Source organism: Mytilus galloprovincialis, chromosome 1 (genome assembly GCF_965363235.1).
Source record: "Mytilus galloprovincialis chromosome 1, xbMytGall1.hap1.1, whole genome shotgun sequence".
In the NCBI taxonomy this organism is placed as follows: domain Eukaryota; kingdom Metazoa; phylum Mollusca; class Bivalvia; order Mytilida; family Mytilidae; genus Mytilus; species Mytilus galloprovincialis.
In genome coordinates, this window is record NC_134838.1 from 76,055,295 (window position 1) to 76,076,637 (window position 21,343).

Sequence of the window (21,343 nt, forward strand, 5' to 3'; positions counted from 1 at the left end):
TGGTTACATTTGGACCAGTAGTTTCAGAGGAGAAGATTTTTGTAAAAGATTACAAAAATTTATGAAAAATTGGTAAAAAATGACTATAAAGGGCAATAACTCCTTAAGGGGTCAACTGACCATTTTGGTCATGTTGACATACAATGTATTTGTAGATCTTACTTTGGTGAACATTATTGCTGTCTACAGTTTATCTCTATCTATAATAATATTCAAGATAATAACCAAAAACGGCAAAATTTCCATAAAATTACCAATTCAGGGGCAGCAACCCAACAACTAGTTGTAAAATTCATCTGAAAATTCCAAGGCAGATAGATCTTCACTTAATAAACAATTTTACCCCATGTCAGATTTGCTCTAAATGCTTTGGTTTCAGAGTTATAAGCCAAAATCTACATTTTACCCCTATGTTCTATTTTTAGCCATGGCAGCCATCTTGGTTGGTTGGCTGGGTCACCGGACACATTTTCCAAACTAGATACCCCAATGATGATTGTGGCCAAGTTTGGTTGAATTTGGCTCAGTAGTTTCAGAGAAGATTTTTGTAAAACTTATCGATGACGACAGTCATTGAGGTCAAAGGGTCCAAAATTTATTTTTGGGATTCTTCGATATGCTGAATCAATTTATGTATTTAGATTTTGGACCATAATAGCACTGTGTATCATCAGTACAGCGGATATAGGTACTAACCAAGCAGGCATGATTGATTTTGACCTTACAACGGTAACGAAAATCTTCGTTTTGCTTTATCAATATTAGCTGTACATTTCTCAACATTTGAAATTCCTGCTCCCAAATAATTTTCGCATCGATGTTTTCCTATTTATAAAACAACTTTGATATTCTAATAAGAACAATTAACTTGTTCATGCGCAAATAGTTGTGAATGTCAACACCAACTCTCAATTTCGATACAGTTGTGGAGACATTTACATGTCTTATCTGAAAGAAAGCTAATACAAGGCAAAAGTAATAGCTACAAATCGTAAACCGACCTGTGATTAACGATAAATGAGTATGAAAATAAAGTTTTTGTGTACGGTGTACATCAACTTAACTATGCACTGTACAGAAGGATTTATTTCAGTTAAATACCGTACACAACTCTCTTTTCGGAATAAAATATCAAAAAATAACACATGTATGAAAGATTTCAATGCCAATTATTGAATTACACACACACAGTGGCTTTCTATCAGAAAAAGAGTTGCAATGAATATAGAATTATATCAGATGAGATGAGCGCCTAAAATCATTAGACCACATTCATTCTTAATCACAATCAAATTCAGAGCTGTATCAAGCTTGAATGTTGTGTCCATACTGGCCCCAACTGTTCAGAGTTCAAACTCTGGTTGTATCAGGCTGTGCCCTGCAGAGCATTTTATTGTGTTTTGGTCCGTTTTTCTTGCACTATAAGCAATAAATAGGTCAACTATATTTGATGTATGAAAGGATTGTAAGCTGTACCTGTATGCCTGGCATGGTCCATCTGACCTTGACCTCATTTTCATTGTTAATTGGTCAATGTTTAGTTTTCTTGGTCAAGTCTGTTTCTTAGAAACAATAAGCAATGGGTCAAATATATTTAGTGTATTGAATGATTGTAAGGTGTACATGTATTTCCAGTTTGGTTTATATGACTTTGACCTCATTTTCTTGGATCATGTTAAGTTTATGTGATAGATGTAGTAAAGCTTTATATTAAGGACTATAAACATAATATCAATGATTAGTAAAGGAGAGACATTTCAGTGTGTGCACTTAGTTGAAATATATGATTGTTTTCACAAAGAAATAAAGGGTCTAAAAAGTCAGCTAAAGCTCATGTGTAAGAGTTTGTTGTTCTGATTACCAAAATTATAGTCAATTGAGTATTTAAACTTAGTTTTCCAATTTGAATCTGAATTTCTCATTCCAGTTGTGGAGTTTGTTTTAAATATCAGATAAAAGGACAGTGTTAATATATTAAAAAGACAATTGTGCGAACCACTCATGTTTTGTGTTATTGGAGGACAACTTAATCATAAGACAGTCATATTAAGGGGATTCAATAAGTAATTTCCCTAGCAGAAAAAACTTATAATACAATTTCTCTTTTTCTTCAGTAACACACTTTTTCCTTATTTCTTATTTGGATGATTTATTCAGCAGTTTTGTCAATTTGCATCTGTTTATCGAAAATAATACTTTATAAATTTTGTGTTTCTGAAAAGTTTTCTGGGTCTACCTTCATCAGGAATGCTCAAACCAAAACATTAGTTCACCAAGGATGTTTCATAGCCAAAATGAACCTAGAATCTTAGCCAAATTTTTCTGTGGGATTTGTAACCTTAGATAGTTTGAGTCTAGATTGGCCGACACTGGAAACATCATACCCTTGTCTCACTGTTTGACTCCCTCAAGGGGAGACAATAAAACAAAAATGACCAAGGATTGTTTAAAACTGTACAAAATCAATATTTGGTTGTTGCTCTGCCATTCTATTCTATATATTGAATACATTTCATTATAACTAATGATAAAAAAACAAAAATTATATTATAAATTTTCATTTATTTCTTGAACAAGTTTTACATCATAACAAAATATTGCAACTAACAATTCATACTACTTTATGTAATTGATTACAGATTCATTCCACATTCTTACTATTCATACAAAAAAAGCAAATACACATGGCAATACATTTTGTCAACCACTCACTTCATTTATCAAAAACTCTTGTACATTTTATCAACCATGACAAGGGCATACAGAAGAGATCTTATATAGATTTTTGTTCTTGAAAGTATTACACAAAGTCAACACTGATACAGAAACTCTAAAATATGCAAAGAAAAATGTGCTCCCAGTACTTTTCAAATTCTACAATTTGATTTGTTCATGTTTTAAATAATTTCATATTTTCTGATTTTTTTCACTCTATTTTCAAAATTGAAGGTTGGATGTAAATAAAAGTTTTGAGTAATCATACAATTTAATAAGAATTAAATTTGAATGCATTATCATCTATCCCTGCTTCTGTATTATATTCCTTTATTAACCTACATAGGTTTATGGCTTACTTAAAAGAAAGAAAGAATACATTAAAAAAAAAAAAATACAAAACGCAGCAAAATTAACAAGCATACCATAATTTCTTTTCACATGTTTTCATCAAACAGATCCAGTCAAATGTATAAATGTTAAAGATTCCACTTCAATTCGATGCCTTCAAAACCATTCATCACTCGTGTAACAAAACAAACTGTGATTTAACTTTGTCTATAACACAACAAACATTCAGAAAACATAACAAATTTATACTTCTGTATTAAAACTAACCGGTTCAGTAGATGAACAGAATTTTTAAAACATCTTTGTTGTGACAGTGATGGCATAAAAATAAGCTGAAATTTCAGAGTAAATCTATGATCATCTTTAAAAATAAAAGTGGAATTTAAACAGAATAAAAAATGTTGAATAGAAAATATAAAATAAACACAAAAGAGAGATAGATATAAAAATATAGTATATACAATATATAGTATATAATAAATAATGTTTTATTCTTAAAAAGACACATAAAAGATATTCTTATAACAGCACTAATAAAATGCATTTAGAACATGTAGAACAGTGTTCTAGCTAGGATTTCAAAAGGGCAGGGTGCCAATCCTGAAAAAGGGCATTTAACGTGCTATATAATATGAAAAGGGCATGTTTTAATAAAGATATTACTCAAACATTGTGTTTATTCGTTGAAATTCACTGGTTATACAAGAACTACATCATTAGCCCATATAGAACTATATCTTTCTACTTTTTAGGCTGAAAAACTTTTCAAACTGCTTGTCACACAAGTTTTTAAATCATTGCTTGGCACAGTTAAGCTTTATATGCAGCATGTTTTGAAAGGTGACCTGCTTCATTCTGTTTCTATGATCTGACACACTTGACCAGTTTCACCTTTTTACCTTTACTGTTTTTGCTTAATGGCGATACAGCACAAAACAGCTGTGCTCAGTAAATGCACAATGTAAGGATATAGCAACAGTGAAAATTTGTATTAAAAATAAAGAAAACAGAAAAAGTTACCAAGGCACCCTACCAACACTGCTACTAAGACCCTGTTTAACTTTTCTCGTATCTCAAAATACCTAAACATTAAATTCTTAAGCAAGAAGTATGTAGACATATTTTAGAATATGTTAAGTGGGTTACTCAATGCTAGGAAAAAAATCAGATTGAGTTATCTTTCTTTATTCGGGTGTGCTCCTTATTTGGATGATTATAAACAGTACGTAGATGATGTAAATATGATCAACAACACACGGCGGCCAATTTTGTTATTTTTGTATTAAAAATGAGGGCAGTCAATGACAAATACTTCTGAATTTGCTATTTATTTCACGGAGAACAAGTAAAACAATGTCTTCCACAAGTTGTTTGTGGTTTTTAACTTTCTGTCCTTACGATTTCTCCATGAAACTACGTTAAACATTGCAAATTGTACCCAAGTTGTCGTATGCACATTTCTTCAAAGATAATATTGCCAACTGACGGATTTTATTTGAATGAATTTATGTTGATGATCATTAATGACCCATTCGATAAACAGATTACCTATAACAACAGATTATGACACTGTAACCGTTGATTAGCTTGGGGTCGTAAACAAAGTCATAAACTTTTCACCAGGTAAAATTTAGTAATTAGCGGATGATATCAATACAAACAAAATAATATTACAATAAATCTTCAAAAAAGGCAGGGCGCCCTGGAAACTGTAAAAAGGGCACAGGGCGGCACTCGAGAAAGGGCGGGCGCCTCGCCCTCTGAAAACGGCTTAGCTGGAACACTGTAGAAAGAAATATGGAACTGAAAAATAACCACTGTTTAAACTGTCCAATTCAAAAACTGATTTTTCTATAATGTCTTTTTAAAGGAAATAGGTCCATTAAATATAATAAACTGCTATAAAAAAAAACTTTGACATAATTTTTTGAAATTTTTATAATTTTAGCAACTGCCTTTTCATGATCCTTTAATTTGTAACTATCAAAATGTTCACCATAATTTTTTTTTATTCATAATGTAGGTCTTAATAGGCTCAATGTTTAAACTAAAACAATATTAAACATCTGGTTCCATAAAATATGATCAGCTCTAGTTACCAGAGATTCAACTGACAGTTTATAAGATGATTTGATTATGAATCATGATTAACAGTCTGAACTGACAGTTTACACGATGATTTAATTGTGAATCATGATTTATGTTCTGAACTGACAGTTTTTTTTTTTTACCAAAGCAAACATAAGATTAGCGTGTGGTTAACTTCTAAACAAAGTATATACCATGCCGATTCAAAGAGTTACTTTGGATATTAATGATTCCCTGAGGCAAGAACTTTTATTTGATGTCATATATGTCTATGTTTTGCACATTTTACTGATGGATATTAAATGTTGTTAAAATAAATCAGTATTATCTAATCTTAGATGTCATTGATAAAACTCGACTACTGTCTTTTGATGAAGATTTTTGTTGTTGTTTTTTCTTCTTGTCGTCATCTACTGCAAAACATTTCCATAACCGTAAAGTTTCATCAGCTCCTGCCGACACAACTGTTGATCCATCAGGTGACATTGCCATGTGTAATACTCTAGCTGTGTGACCTGAATTCAAAATTTAATAGATATATAAGAAAACTGAAAAATATTATACAAAATTCTTTTACCTAGAACAATCATGTACACAATTCATGGTGTAATTTGCAACAATTTTTATTTTGCCATCTTCAAATTACGAAATATTTCTAACCGTTTAATTCATATATTTGAAATAAAATCATAGAGATTTTAAATATTAAGACCCTTTGGAATCCTGAATCTTTGCATCCTGAATCATCAACTGGAAAATGTTCCCCATAACTGCTCAAAGGGGGGAGACAATTTCTGCTGAATGTAACTGGTAATAAGTTGAAATCATGCTTCAATGTTGTCAAAAGATAAATATTACAAAATAAGGCAAAAGTCAACCAAAGAGAAAATAATGTGATACATTGAAACTGTTTTAAACTATTTCCTCTTACTGTTCATAAAGATTATTAAACAAAAACAAAATTGATTTGTTTGAAGCTTTGCATGACAGATTTTTCCTTTTTATATAATATATAATAATTATATAATGTTTGCTACAAACCTGTTAATTCTGATACTTTAGTTAGTGATGGATACTTCCATATTGTCAGCTGATTTAAAGCAAACCCATGACTAGAAATCAATTCTTTATAATCTTTTGACCACAGCAGAGCACAGACCTGTCAATATGAAAATAAGATATAAATATTTTGCTTCTAGTATTTTTCATCAAAAACAATTCCTTTATTTTATAGTTTTTTTTCTGTTTTGGAATCTGGTGCAAATTTACTTGAGGCATTATGTCATTCTGCACTGCTTTATGAAATTACTCCAAAAACAGCTGCAGAAGTGTGTTTTTTTTCACAGGATCATATGTTTCTCCAGATACATTATGTCTTAGTATTGCTTTACTAGTAACTGTGTTTTTTTTGTATTCGCCTCTAAGTCCCAAGTCAGGTACCTTGTCATTGGATGTCTTTAGTTATTTAAAGAATAACTAATCGAAGAATTCAAATAGAGAAAAATATTCAACAAGTGACCAAACAACACATTAATTCATGAATGCGCATAGCACATGAGTTAATTATCAGTGTTGCTCGGTCATGAGTTGAATATTTTTTTGATATTTGAATTCTTTAATTAGTTATTCTTTTTATTACATTGGCAAATGGCTTTTTTTAAAGAAATTAATGTAAAACATGTAAGGAACTATATCTTTTTTCTACGTATTCACAATTTGTTTTGATCCGCCGTTATCGACGTCTTGACAACACCTATTGTTTTATGAAGTCAGAGAGTGAAATGACCACGTTTATTTCACATGTGAAATTATCGGTATTTATTTAACTGGGAAATCAATGTAATTCATTGCAACCAATGTAATAATTATGTTTAACAACTTTAGGAAATTTGGTATTCTTGGTCTTTTAAACTTTAATAATACCTTTCAAATACCATTATTGTTTTAAAAAGGACACAATAGATCTAGATAATTAAATGATATAAGAAAAGAACAAGCAACCCAAATTACTTTTATAACGTTATTTTTACCTGTGATTTAGTGTCTACACTTTGAGCACATGTACCAGTACTACAGTTCCAGAAACGTATATGTCTGTCAGCTGTGCCTCCTCCACTGGCTAGAAGATTTGGTTGCCATGGACACCATGCTAAAGCCTATTAAAAAAAAAAAAGAATCTTTAGAAATTACACTAACCTGGTTAATGGTACAATATATTTTATTTTATTCTTATAGAACTTTTATCCATGTTTTTCAAAAAAATGTGACTGTGGGGTTTTTGATTTTTTTATTACAAACTACCATAGGATGGCATATCTAATATATCTTTTTATCTTTACACAAGCCAGGGCTCTCGGTCATATAACTTACCTTAGAACTCCAGAGTACAATATTTGTGCCTGACACACCAAATCCATTTTGATCAGTTTAATTCTTAGTCTGAGTTCAAGACCAAAGTTTTATGACTACAAGGCCAGACATTTGAAGTATTTTTTATAATTCTACTTTTTTTTTTAACAATAAGCATCTTTAATCTTGCTTTTAAAAATTACACATGAAAATAATCTTACTTTGACTGCAGCTTGATGCTGTGTAAATGTATATATTGGTGATGTCTCTGACACAAGACTACCAATATGTGCTGGCCAGATGTTCAGTACGTTATCATTTCCACCGCTGGCTAAATGTCTACCATCAGGTGACCACTGTAATCCACATACTTCCTGTGTATGACCGTTGAGGGTTCCTATATGGTGATTTGCTACTCTAACATCATGATGATGAATGCTACCACTTCTTGAACCACTGATAAAATGAAAAAACAAACAATGAATTTAACAATGAAAAAAAATTTGTAACATGACTTTGCATAGATGTCAGAGGTAGTTTTTTCTAATTTTTATCATGTTTATATGGAGGAGATAAAATAATATTTGAATAGAATTTTTATTATCTGTCCACATTAATTTTGTTTTCAAAGTGATTATACTTCCTTTTGATCAAATTTAAGTTCCACATCTTCATTGTAAAATGAAAATTTGTTGTATAAGCAATTGTCCAAGTAGTCCAGGTAGTTTATTTGCAATCACAGTCTGAGACTCATCTTGGCAAGCTATCATTTGATTAACCATAAACCCTGCAAATCAATGTACTAATTCAATAAAATAATCTACCTGCTGAGTATATATGAGTTCCATGCCAGTGAACCAACTCTAGATGCATGTCCTGGCATATTTCTAAGCCTTTTGCCTGCTGTAACATCCCAGAGCTGTGAAAAAAAGAATTGTGAGTACAATAATTGGTCATAATTATATAAGTAAAACAAAACAGAATCACAAGCCAGTATTAAAAAAAATCTAGCTCTGTTGTATTTGCAAACAACTCGAGCAAGCTTGAAAACTCTATAGTGATACTAATATCATACACAAGAAATTTCTAAACAGGTAATACAAATTGAAAATTCACAATTGACCTTGACTTTTTGACTACAAGAACTAGGGTCGGTCGGGGTACACATATATTTTTATTTGGCCTTAAGAATTATTCCTTCTTTGCTCCCAGGAGTAGTGTTTTTATTTGTCTTCCAACAATTTTTTACAATCTGTCACCCAAATTTTACTTACTTCTACATCAATTTTCAAATTCACTTGATATAGTTCAGTGAGGAAAGATCTCAGTTTATTCCAATCGATTTATGTTTCTGTTATTTTTCAACTTGCAAGACAATAAGTTGGTTTGCAGTAAATAAAAGAAATGTGAATTAAAGGAGCTGGAAATATTTTATACCTGTACTTCCCCACTACTTGTTCCTAATGCCAAATAATTTCCTTCTTTGACCCATGACACAGCACCAATATAATCTTCTTGACTTTCCACCTGCATTAATTGATTTATATCTCCTGATTCAGCATTCCATAGATATACACTGCCACCAAGGCATACTGCTAGTTGGTTTGTTACTGACCAATCTAATAGATTCAAATCTGAAATATTGGAAAAAAGGATTATTGTCAATTCAAAGAACAATTATACTATCATATATTTCAATACCAAAATTTCTTAACTTCAATACTCCTCAAACGTCACAAACAATTCATGAATTACAAGGATATGTGTCATAAGAACACTAAGCCCTACCAATACTTTCACATTCCCATGTTCAGTGAACTATCAAAATCTGGATTAAAACCCTCATCTGGCATGTGTTTTAAATGTTAAAAATGATAAACATGTGTATGAAGTTTCATGTGAATGTGCCAACTTTTTACCAAACTTGATTCACATGATTCAGGACATGTGAGTACAATGGAGTACAATGTATTATTTTATGCTGAGCATAACCTGTTTTGAAATGTATGAACGTATAAAATAGCAAACATGATAAATATAGATTCTTACATTGATACCAGTGGATTATCGGATTGGATAAATCTGATAATCCAGGAGTAACTATGTAAGAATCTGTTTCTCTAATGATTAAAAAATAAATTTTCTATTTTTTTGTTAAATGAAAATCCCCTTTGAGTGCCTTTCACATTCCATGAGGTTGTCAATTTCATTAACACCTGTTAGCATTTCTTGATTCATCCAGTTAGCTAAAAAGGTTATGACCCTTAAAATCATCTAATGATCTTTTGGGATCATGGGAAACCACACGTTGATTAAATTTTTTCATACAATGGGTTCGGAAAGGGATAAATTTCCATAGAATTAGACAAATATAAATATGGTACATGTGAATGTATAAACTTACAGTAGTCATCAACTATATCAGGAGCATCTAGAATCCTTTCTGGAAACTGTGGTATGTTTCGTGTTGTCTTCTTGGCTGTACTAACAGGTGATTTACAAGAGCTGTATAACACTCGTAAGTTGTTCTGATAACCTGGACAATGAAAATCCACTTGAATTAAATTATGAAACAAATTACATGTAAGTGCAATAACCTACGTATATACATATACTATAAACATATGCTGAAAAAGAGTTTACAAACGTAATTGTAGAAATTACCTGTGGCTAAAATATAATCACTCCACCACTTTATAGTTTATTTATCCAGGGTTGGCAAAGTATTACCCGCCCGGGAATTCCCGGGTGGGAAAACCCGGGTTTTCCGGGCTGGGCAATACTCCCAGGAATGGGGAATACTAGGCATTACTGGGCAATATGATTTTGTAAGCTTATTTTAACACAAAATAGTAAAGTCTTGGTGTAGTTTCATAGTATTACAGCTAAATATATACTTTTTATACATATAACCATTGACAGTCATTTCTAAATTAATGAAAAATTCAATTTCATTCCCTTCTACGTAGACAGAATACAAGATTTGCACATTTAAGGAAACCTTGTTAATTACCAAGCATTGTTTCAATTTTAATCCATACTTTTGCAATGTTTAAGTCAATTGTTAATTTCAAATGTTATACATTCATATTGCTAAATAAACACCCTAAGGGTCATGCCATTAACACTTATAGAATGATAGGGCTGATTATTGTTACATAAACAAATCTGCATTTTAATCTGAATAATTACTTACTAATTAGTGACAGTACACATACATTATTTAAATGTAATTGTTATTTCTTAATAGGAGTTATATTTATTAAAAAAAAATAGTTTTTGCTTTATATTTACAGTTTTACCAATCCTGACAAACAAAAAAGGTTATATATATCTTAAATGTATAGCATTTGTGTTTGATCACTGAATAAGGCCTATAAAATTCAGACCAGCATTTTATATTACCCAGTATTGCCCAGTATTACCCACTAAAACCCAGTAAAACCCGGGTTTTCCCAGTATTTCCCACTGGGCTGGGCAATACTCATAAAACCGGGTTTTTGCCAACCCTGTATTTATCAATACCACAGACATTTTTTTTATAAATAATTTGTGAGGTATTTGGAAAACACTGTTTCATATATTATTAAAACATTTCATGCATTTAAGGACAATCAAAGGATAAAACTGATGAACATCAGACTATACTAATCACGAGAAAAGATCTTTCACCTACCTTCTGGAGCACTTGGAGCTTTGTTTTTGTAGGAAATGATCTTGTTACTCATTATGTCAGCTCCATTCAAATTTTCACTCATCACTTTCTGGAACTCTTTCTGCGATGGACTTAACAATTCTGGATTGTCTCCTTTTCCATCATTCATTATCTTGAAATGACCAAGGTCAAACTGTGTTGCATTCCTGTTAGGAATAAATCTATCTCCTCCACTTGGAGTCTTTGGTGCTTTAGCTGGAGTCTTGGATTTCCCTATAATCAAATACAAAATGTAAGTATACATGTACATACAATTTAGTTGTACATCAGCATGACAAGAAATCATCACGATCTGAACTATCCACCTTATTTTTATACTATATATGATTGCTTCTTGCACATTGTATTAGCATGATAAGCATTTTTTTTTTTTTAATAGAACCCTGTCAATTCTTAATTTCTTTTTTTTGACAAGAATTTTTTTCCATTCTATATCAGTTTTTCATACACACACGTACAGTGTGTTAATTAACAATATAACTCTATCAATCTGATAACATATATCATTGAAAAGCTGATATCCTACTTTATTCAACAACAGGGACATCTTCGCTAGCCAATGGTTACGATCCACTCCCGCTCTCTTCACCCTTGGCGGATTGAGATAAAATTTCGGAGACACAAGATAAGGATTTTTATTGGTTGCAGTCAAAACTCGCTGCATCCAATCAAAAAGCGCCTATAACATGATCACGTGTAAACGTAGAAAGTGTTTGTAAACAATTACCACGTGTTTATTGTGCAACAAGTCTTTACATCCCTAAACATACGACTATTTAGTGACAACTTGAATGTTTTTAATCAACCAATAGAAGTTCCTGTGTATGTTTCATGCACAAATGCATGAATGTTTACGTATATTTTCATTTCCGGCTTTACCAAGTGTGTAGAATCTAGACACTACCGTGTTTTTACCTCCAAGTTGAAGAGTTCAAGTTCTACCATTGGTCAATAATAATGTATTCGGAATGGGCGTGATTTTTATCTTCCGATAGATGGCGCAACATTGTTATCCCAAATCTTGGCTCAATCCGCCAAGGGTGAAGAGAACGGGAGTGGATCGTAACCCTTTGCTAGCGAAGATGCAACAGGGACAGACTACTGCATATATATCTATCTAGAATACAACATAAACTTTTAACAATAGATTTATGGATTGATATATAATCTAATGCCTCCATGTATTTTTCACAAACGATTGGTATGAACTATACACATATTTACAAATAAATGTTTTCTTTGTGTTTTTTTTACAATAAATACTACATGTATTATCACTATTTTACAAAAATTTCCTTTCTCAGCACAGTAGAATGATGAGAAAATTATCACTAGAAACTAGCGTAGCACATGCCCTTTGTCAATGAAACTAACAATGTTGCAATAGGTAAAATAGCTATAAGTAGATCATCATTGGTCATCTCAACTCGATTGCTTTTCTCACTTTTGCAGATCTTGCTCAAGTTAGAAAATCAATCTCATTGATGTTGAGATGAGATAAGTGTAGCATACCTTGAGATTTAGGTGTTTTTGATCCAGACCCAGTTGATGGTGTTTTAGGATTATTTACAGATCTGTTGACATTTTTCATTGGTGTTTTTGAAGCAGTGCTGATGTTCAGGGAGCTGTTGACTGAGGCATTGCATTCCTCTTTCCGTTGCCATCTAATTGATGGTCCTTTAGACATTGGAGCATCCATTCTGAGGACACTATTCAATTCATTTTCAAAGTTGAACTGTGACATTGGTCAATCAAAAATTTTTCTTGGATCTACAATAGAAAAATGATTCTTTAAAATAAATAGAGTTATCAAACTGATACATGTACGTTCATTAAACATGTTAAAAGTAATAAAATCATGAAAAAAGAAGTTTGATTCTCTTATCTCCTGACTCATCACTCATGAGAATAGCTTTTGTGAAATCAATCCCAACAGAGAAAGTACTGACAACACACACCAAATCCATAACTTGTTCGTCTGACTCCCTATATGCTGTGAAAGGTTTAAATAAAAAATACTTTTTTCATTAATCCCACATCTGGTTCCAAATTTACACTTAAAAATTCAGTCTCGAGTTTGAAAAAATTATCATTTAACATTGTAATGTACCGTAGATACTCGCCTATAAGTCGATCCGACTATAAGTCGGATGCCCTTTTCAGCTCAAAATTCTGAGGATTTAGTCTTGACCCTCGTATAAGTCGGACAAAATTTTGACATTTTTGTTTGCAGCTGACAGTTACTGAACACCGGTAAAACCAACGCAAATCCAGGAATTATATTCATTTTCTGCATGAATGTTTGTTTGGTTTGAATTTAGTTGATGTTGATTATGATAATTTATATAGCTGTTTAATAATAAAGATGTATTTATTCACTGTTTGATTACAGATTAGCCATGTGTTGTTTGATTACAGATTAGCCATGTGTTGTTTACGTAATGCATCAATGATTTTGTAGGGTATGACTAACAACCTATTGTTTGAGAAAAGCGAACATAAACCAATATGAACCTGAAAAAATTTAAAGTCAATCAATATTTTTCACAGCACACATAACTCAGTGTTAAAGGAGCATGTACACTTCATAATCTCATTATATTGTGATGATTAAAGGATTAAAAAAATTAAGTGAAGCTAATCAACTTTATATTAAAATAACTCCCAACTCATTATAGTGTATGATAACATTGTGCGAGGGAATTCGACGTTTGATGTACCACTGTTCACTCCAGTGCAATTTATGACAATGCCACTGCATCAATCAGAATTATTTTTTTTGCAGTGTTTTAAGAAATGATTTTGCTTTGTTGTCAAGTATTATTTGTGAAACATTCAATGTTTTAAAAAGGCGAATTTTCTTTATAAAGTCAATGATTATGTTGACTTTTGAAGGCCAAACTTTCTACAGCCTTAAATACGCTAATGAAAGATCCAAAAACTATACCAATACATAACGACATGTTTATGAAATTATAACAAATCTATTGGTTAACAAATTTTTACTCGTTATTGCAAAATAATGAACTTAATATATCTGACATTTTCTCCCTACCCAGTTTACCCCTATACATTTTTATGATGTGGACTGGTCATTGTTATTGAATCGTAGGCAATTTGATTGGATTAAGTTGTTATTAGTTTACCTTCAAACTTGTTTATGCTTTTCATATATGACTATTGATTAATTAGAACGTGCATGAATGTGTACGGTAACTAAAATGACCTTCAAACTGGATACTGGACGAGTCAATATTATGTTTTATCAATGAAAGTTAAGGTATGAAAGGTAAGAATTGCCACTTATTCGATTTTCACAAAATTTTCGGAATATACAGTTGATAGTTATTTTTTAAAAGTCTATTGTGAAGAGTAAAGAGAAAGTTTACAAATAATACGTTTTGTTCCATTAAACAAGTCATTTTCGTAAGAGAAATACCGAAATATGTTTTACGCACGACTACGGCAGGTAAAATTATTATTTATCATAATAAAAAAAAGCATTTTTCAGTCTCATTGGAATATGTTGATTACAATTAATCCCAAAGTTAAATAGTAAGTAACTAAAGTCAAAATATGTCCGATCTGCCTATTTCTGCACATCAAAAGTTAATACGATCGTTTTAAAGTCAATTTCGTCTACCTCACAAAATCTTGTTAGGCACTATAGTGTCATCTGTTCACCTATCACTGATATTTTTCACACCTTTAGTGAATACAACTCTTTGTCTCTTAATTAGGGGTTATCAATGGATTATATTGGCTTGCCAATCAATTTTGTAATCTTTGTGTTTACCTGAGACATTTTAATGAATAATATTTTGATCTTGGGAATGAATCTTAAAATTATTTTTGATTATTGTATGATTTATAAGTATTGAATTGATATCATGATATCACAATAATGACACAATAACTCCGCTGAATACATCCTTTTACATAGTTGGTACATTGTTATCTCGTTTTCATTTTTGGTTCTTGGCTTTTTCTTTTGGGTTTATGCACAAACCATTTGACCATGACAATCAATACACAAACCGGAAACAGTCGGAAATTCAAAACAAATTGACAGAAAAATGTTAACAGAGAACAAATAAAACACAAAGACAGTGTTGTAGTCATTTATTTACAACAAAAACTTTTAATTTAGGGATTTATGTAGGTTTGGCAATCACCGATGTAGTTTTGACCAGGAAAATCACTCCTGACCATTTTTCTCGAGCTTGGATTTTTCCTCTGGTCACTGGATCTCGCTTATAAGTCGGTACCCCTCTCTGGATTCTGAATTTTACTCCCAAACTTCCGACTTATAAGCGAGTATCTACGGTATGCTTCAAAAAAATCTTCATTTCTACAACTGTGAGAATAATCATATATACATGTATTGAGGGAGCCAAAACATATTACCAGATTATATTTTACTGCAAAACAAATACATTGTATATCTACAGTACACATTTCTTTCATTTGATCAACAGGAGAAGACGAGGAAACTCAAAGATTTTCTCATCAGCAGTTATTAATGAGTGAATCAACATAACATTTAATGTCTAGTCTGGACACATCAGCAAATCTACATATTTACACATTGAATTGGTAGACAGTGACACATCCACATTTTGGCACACTTGATACTACCGTATATCAGTTGAGCAGAAATATAAGAGCTGTTGATCGTGTCAAATGGCAATCTACATGTACATCTGTTTTAAGGCTGTTTTAAATAGCAAATGTTATCTATCGCTGTACGGTTAGATTAAATTAAATTCTAATTATGGTTATCAGTCTTTATGCTGCACCTCTCGTGATCATTTGATTGTAGAATGCGTTGTGTTATGAAGTGAGAAAAGACGTCTATATATACAAATGGACGATTTAATGCTGGAATACAATGACGTTAACACATAGCAACCATGACGTTACAAATAGAGCGCTTATGCATATAAATACATGTATGATTCCCGCGGTACTGTGATAGTCTCTTTTTATCCTAGACAAAGTCGGGGCCATGAGTTTGTGCAATAAAGTCTCAATGAGCAATTTATCTTTTCTCCTGGTCTCTGTACCAATCTTGTGATCGTACAATTGTAGAAGTTGTGGTGTTATAAAGTGAGAAAAAGACGTCTATCAGGGGTTAAGAAATGTTGTTATAGCTCACTAGCCCAGGGCTAATTGGTTGCAAGATTTTACTAGCCCTGTTGGAAGAACTACTAGCCCAACAAAACTGACCTGCTAGCCCTAGTATGCCTTAAAAATTCAGAGTTTGCTGCAATAACAATGAATTCTATAAACTTAACAATTTTTATCCATTCACGGCATTGTACAGTAGATTTTTGCAAATTGGATATTCAAAACTTATATCAGCAAAAAATATTCATTAGCATATACATGATATACATATTCAATTAATCGATAATTGAATATTCACTGAAAATTCTGATATACATGTAATGAGTTGACCAAATCCGAGGATGATACAAGTCTTGACCACTGCTATACGTGGGTATTTAAAAGGATTGGAGGGGTTTTATCAGATACAATAGTATCATTACGTTTGTGTAAAAGAATATCAGCACATGTTTCAAATTTATATCCGACAAAAGTTAGGTTTCTGCTGTCAAAAGGGATTCACATTTACATTGCAATAAATTAATCAGAAGGAGGTAAAATCAGGTTGCATAAGCATTGTACAATACCACCTCCTGTACTGACACATCGATATTAAAAGTACATGTACAAGATCCACCCAGAGTTATTTGTTCTATTTTAAAACTTGTACAAAATCAGTTCAAATTCTGGGAATCCAGGATGACGTAGTTGAATCTGATTGGATAAGATGGAAAAGTGATGAGGGGATTTTCCTCTTTCAATTTTAGAAACACCAAGAAGTTTTTGTTACTAGTCCGTCGGGCATTTTGGGTTACAAGTTTTGGTTGCCCAAGGTCGAAATTTTGTAGTCCCGTGCGTCGGGCTAGTGGATTTCTTAACCCCCTGGTCTATACAAATGGATGCTTTAATGCTGGAATACAATGATGTTAACATATAGCAATGATGATGTTACATATAGAGCGCTATCGTGTACAAGTACATGAATGATTCCCGCGGTACTGTCATAGTCTCCTGGACAGCACCACTGGCACAGCAGCAGAGGCTTATAACATTACTCTCAGGCATATCTATAATACTAAAATTACGAGGTCCAATTTGTCAGCCGTCATCACGTAAAAACGACGAATCAAAGATTTAGCTTTATATATAACTAATATAGTACAAAGGTGTAGATTAAAAATTACACCACTCCAGGCCCTTTTATTTTCCACGTAATTAATATTGCCAATAATTAAGAAGTTCCGGGTCGAGTCCGATACCGATACCAATAGTATATTCACCTGTTACCTATTACCTTATCTGTACGTTCCGCATCTAACAGGTGCACCACCAAACGGTGTATTTAGGATTATCCTATATACACGGATCATAATCACAGGGTTGACACTACTAAATTCAATCATTGTCAAATTGTTACCTATTGTAGTATTTTAATCAGTAAGACTTTCTAAGATAACAATACGAATACTAAAAATCTGGACTAAAAATAAGGTGTATATAGGAACCGTTTTCAATTTGTTAGCGGGCATGACATAAAACAGTGAATCAAAGAATTCAACTTTATTTATAACTAACATAGGACAATGCTGTTGACTAAAAAATACTCCATTCCAGGACCTTTTGTTATCCAAATAATTAATATTACCAATAATTGATAAGTTCCAGATTGACGGGTTCAAACAGAAAGATTTGAAAGCAGAGAAAACTGTGTATCTCATAATCGGCATGACTTACTATAATAAGGCTTGCGCATAGTTATTTACTTTAATTCAGTCACGGACCCGCGATATCACGGGTGTGTTCTAGTAAAAATCATTTCTACAGTCCAATATTGGCAATAAAATCTTACAATTTTCAAAAAATTAGCACTACGCCTGTTGGGTGTAGATTTAAAAGTTCATTGTGAAGACTGGGTTAACAGTTATGTGTCACTCATTGCAGACTTCACTAACAAGCATACATAATATTAGATACAGGTCTAATTTGAAATATTTAAAACTACTTCAACTGTGTATTACTATTACAGTTGAGCCCTTTCATTCTCATGTTTTAAGAAATCCCAGTGCATAATACTTATCACTTCAATAAACGCTAATTGTTTAAGTTTAATATCTTGAAATGAGAACAATTTTCCGATTGAAAAACCCCTCCCCCTTTTTTTCAACATGTTGGATTCCACACGGTTTTTGTGTTAAAATATTTTTTCAAACCGTTTCGATGTAAAATTCATGTGTCATTACCTTTCTGTTTCTTTTTGTAAAGTGATTATTCAATAGTCACTATATTGATTGTTGTTTTGATTGCTGTTGACAGTTTTGTTTTTCTTGTTTGGACAAGCTTTTTGTGTTTAAAGTTTACCGCCTCGTAATTGGTCCCTTCAATTTTGTAATACAACATCTCATTGGTCCATTTTCCTAAACAAAAGTTGCAAAATGTTCTAAAAGAAATATTTCGCCCCGATATGTTAGGTTCAAACCTTACGATGATCTACGATCTCAGAGTCTACGATTAATATTTTTTGTATTTACTCATTCTGTTTATTCAAATTAAGAAAGAAAATGAAAGATGTCGTCTTTACCAAATATGTTGTTTTAGTACACTTAATTACATGTATCTAATTAAATCATTGACATTTTTGTTTCTTGTTTCTAAACTAAAAATGTTATTATCAGATGAAATATACCTATTAGATAAAAGTCCATATATTTATCTATTCTTGTACTTAGTCATTAACAAAATATGTTCATGAACCTATTCTGTATGTTTTTCGCCTTTTTTTTTTGCATGAAAAGTGTGTATGTATGTAAATGTATATATTATATTATTGTATATTTTCAATTTGAATTATTCAGAGGGCATCAGGGGAGATTAAAAAGTATTGTACTATATAACTGATTTTACCCTCTTTAAATAACGTATTTATTATTATTATTATTATTATTATACCTTTATATTCTTTGATCTGCCGACAGGTGCTAATATGTTGGCAATCAAGGAAACTACACTGAGTAGTGTCTCATTGAAATTACGTGTAGTCAAAACAAACAGTAATTGTAATTACTGCTGTAGGCAATTTTTGTTTGTCCGTTTGAATTAGATAAATATTTTATTTGTCGCAATTATTTTTTTCTGTTAGATTGAAATGCGGAAGGATTTTTTGTAGGAATGATTAAAAACATACTTTTTAGCTCTTGTTCAGTGCTGAGACTCAGTTCAGTGTCAGATCAACAAGTCTATTTCTAAAAATAACTGAAATAAGGTATCTCATTTACTCTATGTATTTGACCAAGGACGTGTATGTGCACAATACAAATACTTGGACTAAATTTAGTATACTAATTATAGTAAATTATAGTCTCAGAAATATACTAGTCAATAACCAGCACGCGTAATATATATATATATATATATTAAATAGAAAGAACACTTATTTATGCACATACATATCATTGTTCATGGTATACTCACATACAAAACATTAAAGCACATATATAACAATTATTTATATCAAAAAAATATACTATATAAATAGTCACGGGAATAACAAACACACACTATCTTGTCATTCATTTTTAGTTCTTGAAAGTCTAGAAGGTACGTGCCATAAGTGAGGGGTCATATAATCGTTGATCTATAATAATTAAGGATGGGGAGATCATATGTTACTCTTGCTAGTTTTTTCACAAAATTACCGAAGTATGGTGTCCAAGAAACTGTGTGATTTTAAAAACTAAATGCAGTATCTCAAACATTTCTCCATTTGTATGAAGCAGACATGAAAGCCACACTATTCACTTTTTTATAACCAAATCCATTGAAAGCAGTGAAAATGAATGTTATATATAGAAATAAGTATGCACACGCTGTACCCAAATTTTTGACTTTTTACTTAATATGTCTGTTTAATTTGCTCACACATTATTGTCAATATATTGAAATTATATGCGACTATCATACAAGTTAGAGCTTTTAAATTAACCAGGTTTAATCCAACATTTTCTACATAAGGAAATGTCTGTACCAAGTCAGGAATATTACAGTTATTTTCCATTCGTTAGATGTTTTTGATCTTTTCGTTTTGAATTTCCCCAGGAGTTCGGCATTTTTGTTATTTTACTTTTTACACTTTTTCATTTGATTCTTTGAGTTAACGGTTTGATTAAAAAAAAAATGAGCAGCCTTTTTAATTATCTCATGAAGTAGATGGTTGTCGGGTGTCATCATCTTTAAAACATTGCCCTGAAATAAAAACTTATGTTTCCTCTCTATCTCAAGTGTTACAACAAATAAAAGTTCTGTCACTTAGTAATATATCACGAAGCCCTCCAAGTCTCAATTCTTAAGTTTATCATGAAATTCAGCGCGGCTCAAAATGGAAAGAAATTTTATCTATTCCAAAATTGTATTTAAATATATAATAAAATTGAGAATGGAAATGGGGAATGTGTCAAAGAGACAACAACCCGACCACAGAATAGACAACAGCAGAAGGTCACCATTAGGTCTTTAATGCAGCGAGAAATTCCCGCACCCGGAGGAGTCCTTCAGCTGGCATAAGTTTACAATCTGAAACGTTAGTTTTTCGGAGTACCATTAAAGACAAGTCTCTGGTACCAATGTTCAAATTAAGTTTTCTTCAAATTAGTTTTGTGACTATTCAATTTCCCTGATTTCAAGTTTGCTGGATATGAAGCTATATAATGTTTGATGTTTGTGATTATTTCAAGAACTTGCCGAAAAGAGCTATACCGTGACAATATGTTTTTTTTTTTTTTTTTTTTTTTGCTTTACAGAAGACCGTGAATATGATTATAGTTCTGAGGGAGTGGTAAAATTCTATTTATGAATATTGCTGGAAATATTGTTAGTTGTGCCTGAGACTACTATAACACAATATGTGTTATAGTAGTCTCAGGTTGTGCTTATAGTTTGATTGTGCTTAAATTTTAAGTTATGCTTTAGTTTTAGCATGTTTGGATTTGTAGCCTAGTTATAATTTGCAAATTTTCAATATGC

General features: G+C 31.7%; 1 protein-coding gene across 1 annotated transcript; it reads right to left on the reverse strand.

The window, feature by feature from the left end:
- Positions 1-2,542: 2,542 nt before the first annotated feature.
- On the reverse strand, positions 2,543-18,704 carry LOC143084104 (cell division cycle protein 20 homolog). Its single transcript, XM_076260514.1, has 10 exons — positions 18,568-18,704; positions 12,731-12,988; positions 11,180-11,431; positions 9,908-10,039; positions 8,941-9,137; positions 8,328-8,422; positions 7,725-7,959; positions 7,185-7,310; positions 6,196-6,313; positions 2,543-5,669 (listed from the first exon to the last, which is right to left on the reverse strand). Exons 2-10 carry the CDS (start codon positions 12,960-12,962, stop codon positions 5,479-5,481), a joined length of 1,578 nt encoding a protein of 525 aa, XP_076116629.1. The 5' UTR covers positions 12,963-12,988; positions 18,568-18,704; the 3' UTR covers positions 2,543-5,478.
- Positions 18,705-21,343: the final 2,639 nt, after the last annotated feature.

Excerpts from the sequence above, each read along its gene's own strand:
- LOC143084104 (XM_076260514.1), bottom strand. The coding sequence starts at position 12,962 with ATGTCACAGTTCAACTTTGAAAATGAATTGAATAGTGTCCTCAGAATG. Across the intron at positions 9,138-9,907 it reads TGATATAGTTGATGACTACT|ATTTGAATCTATTAGATTGG; the intron begins GTAAGTTTATAC and ends CCAATATTTCAG. Across the intron at positions 8,423-8,940 it reads CAAGTAGTGGGGAAGTACAG|CTCTGGGATGTTACAGCAGG; the intron begins GTATAAAATATT and ends TTTTTTTCACAG.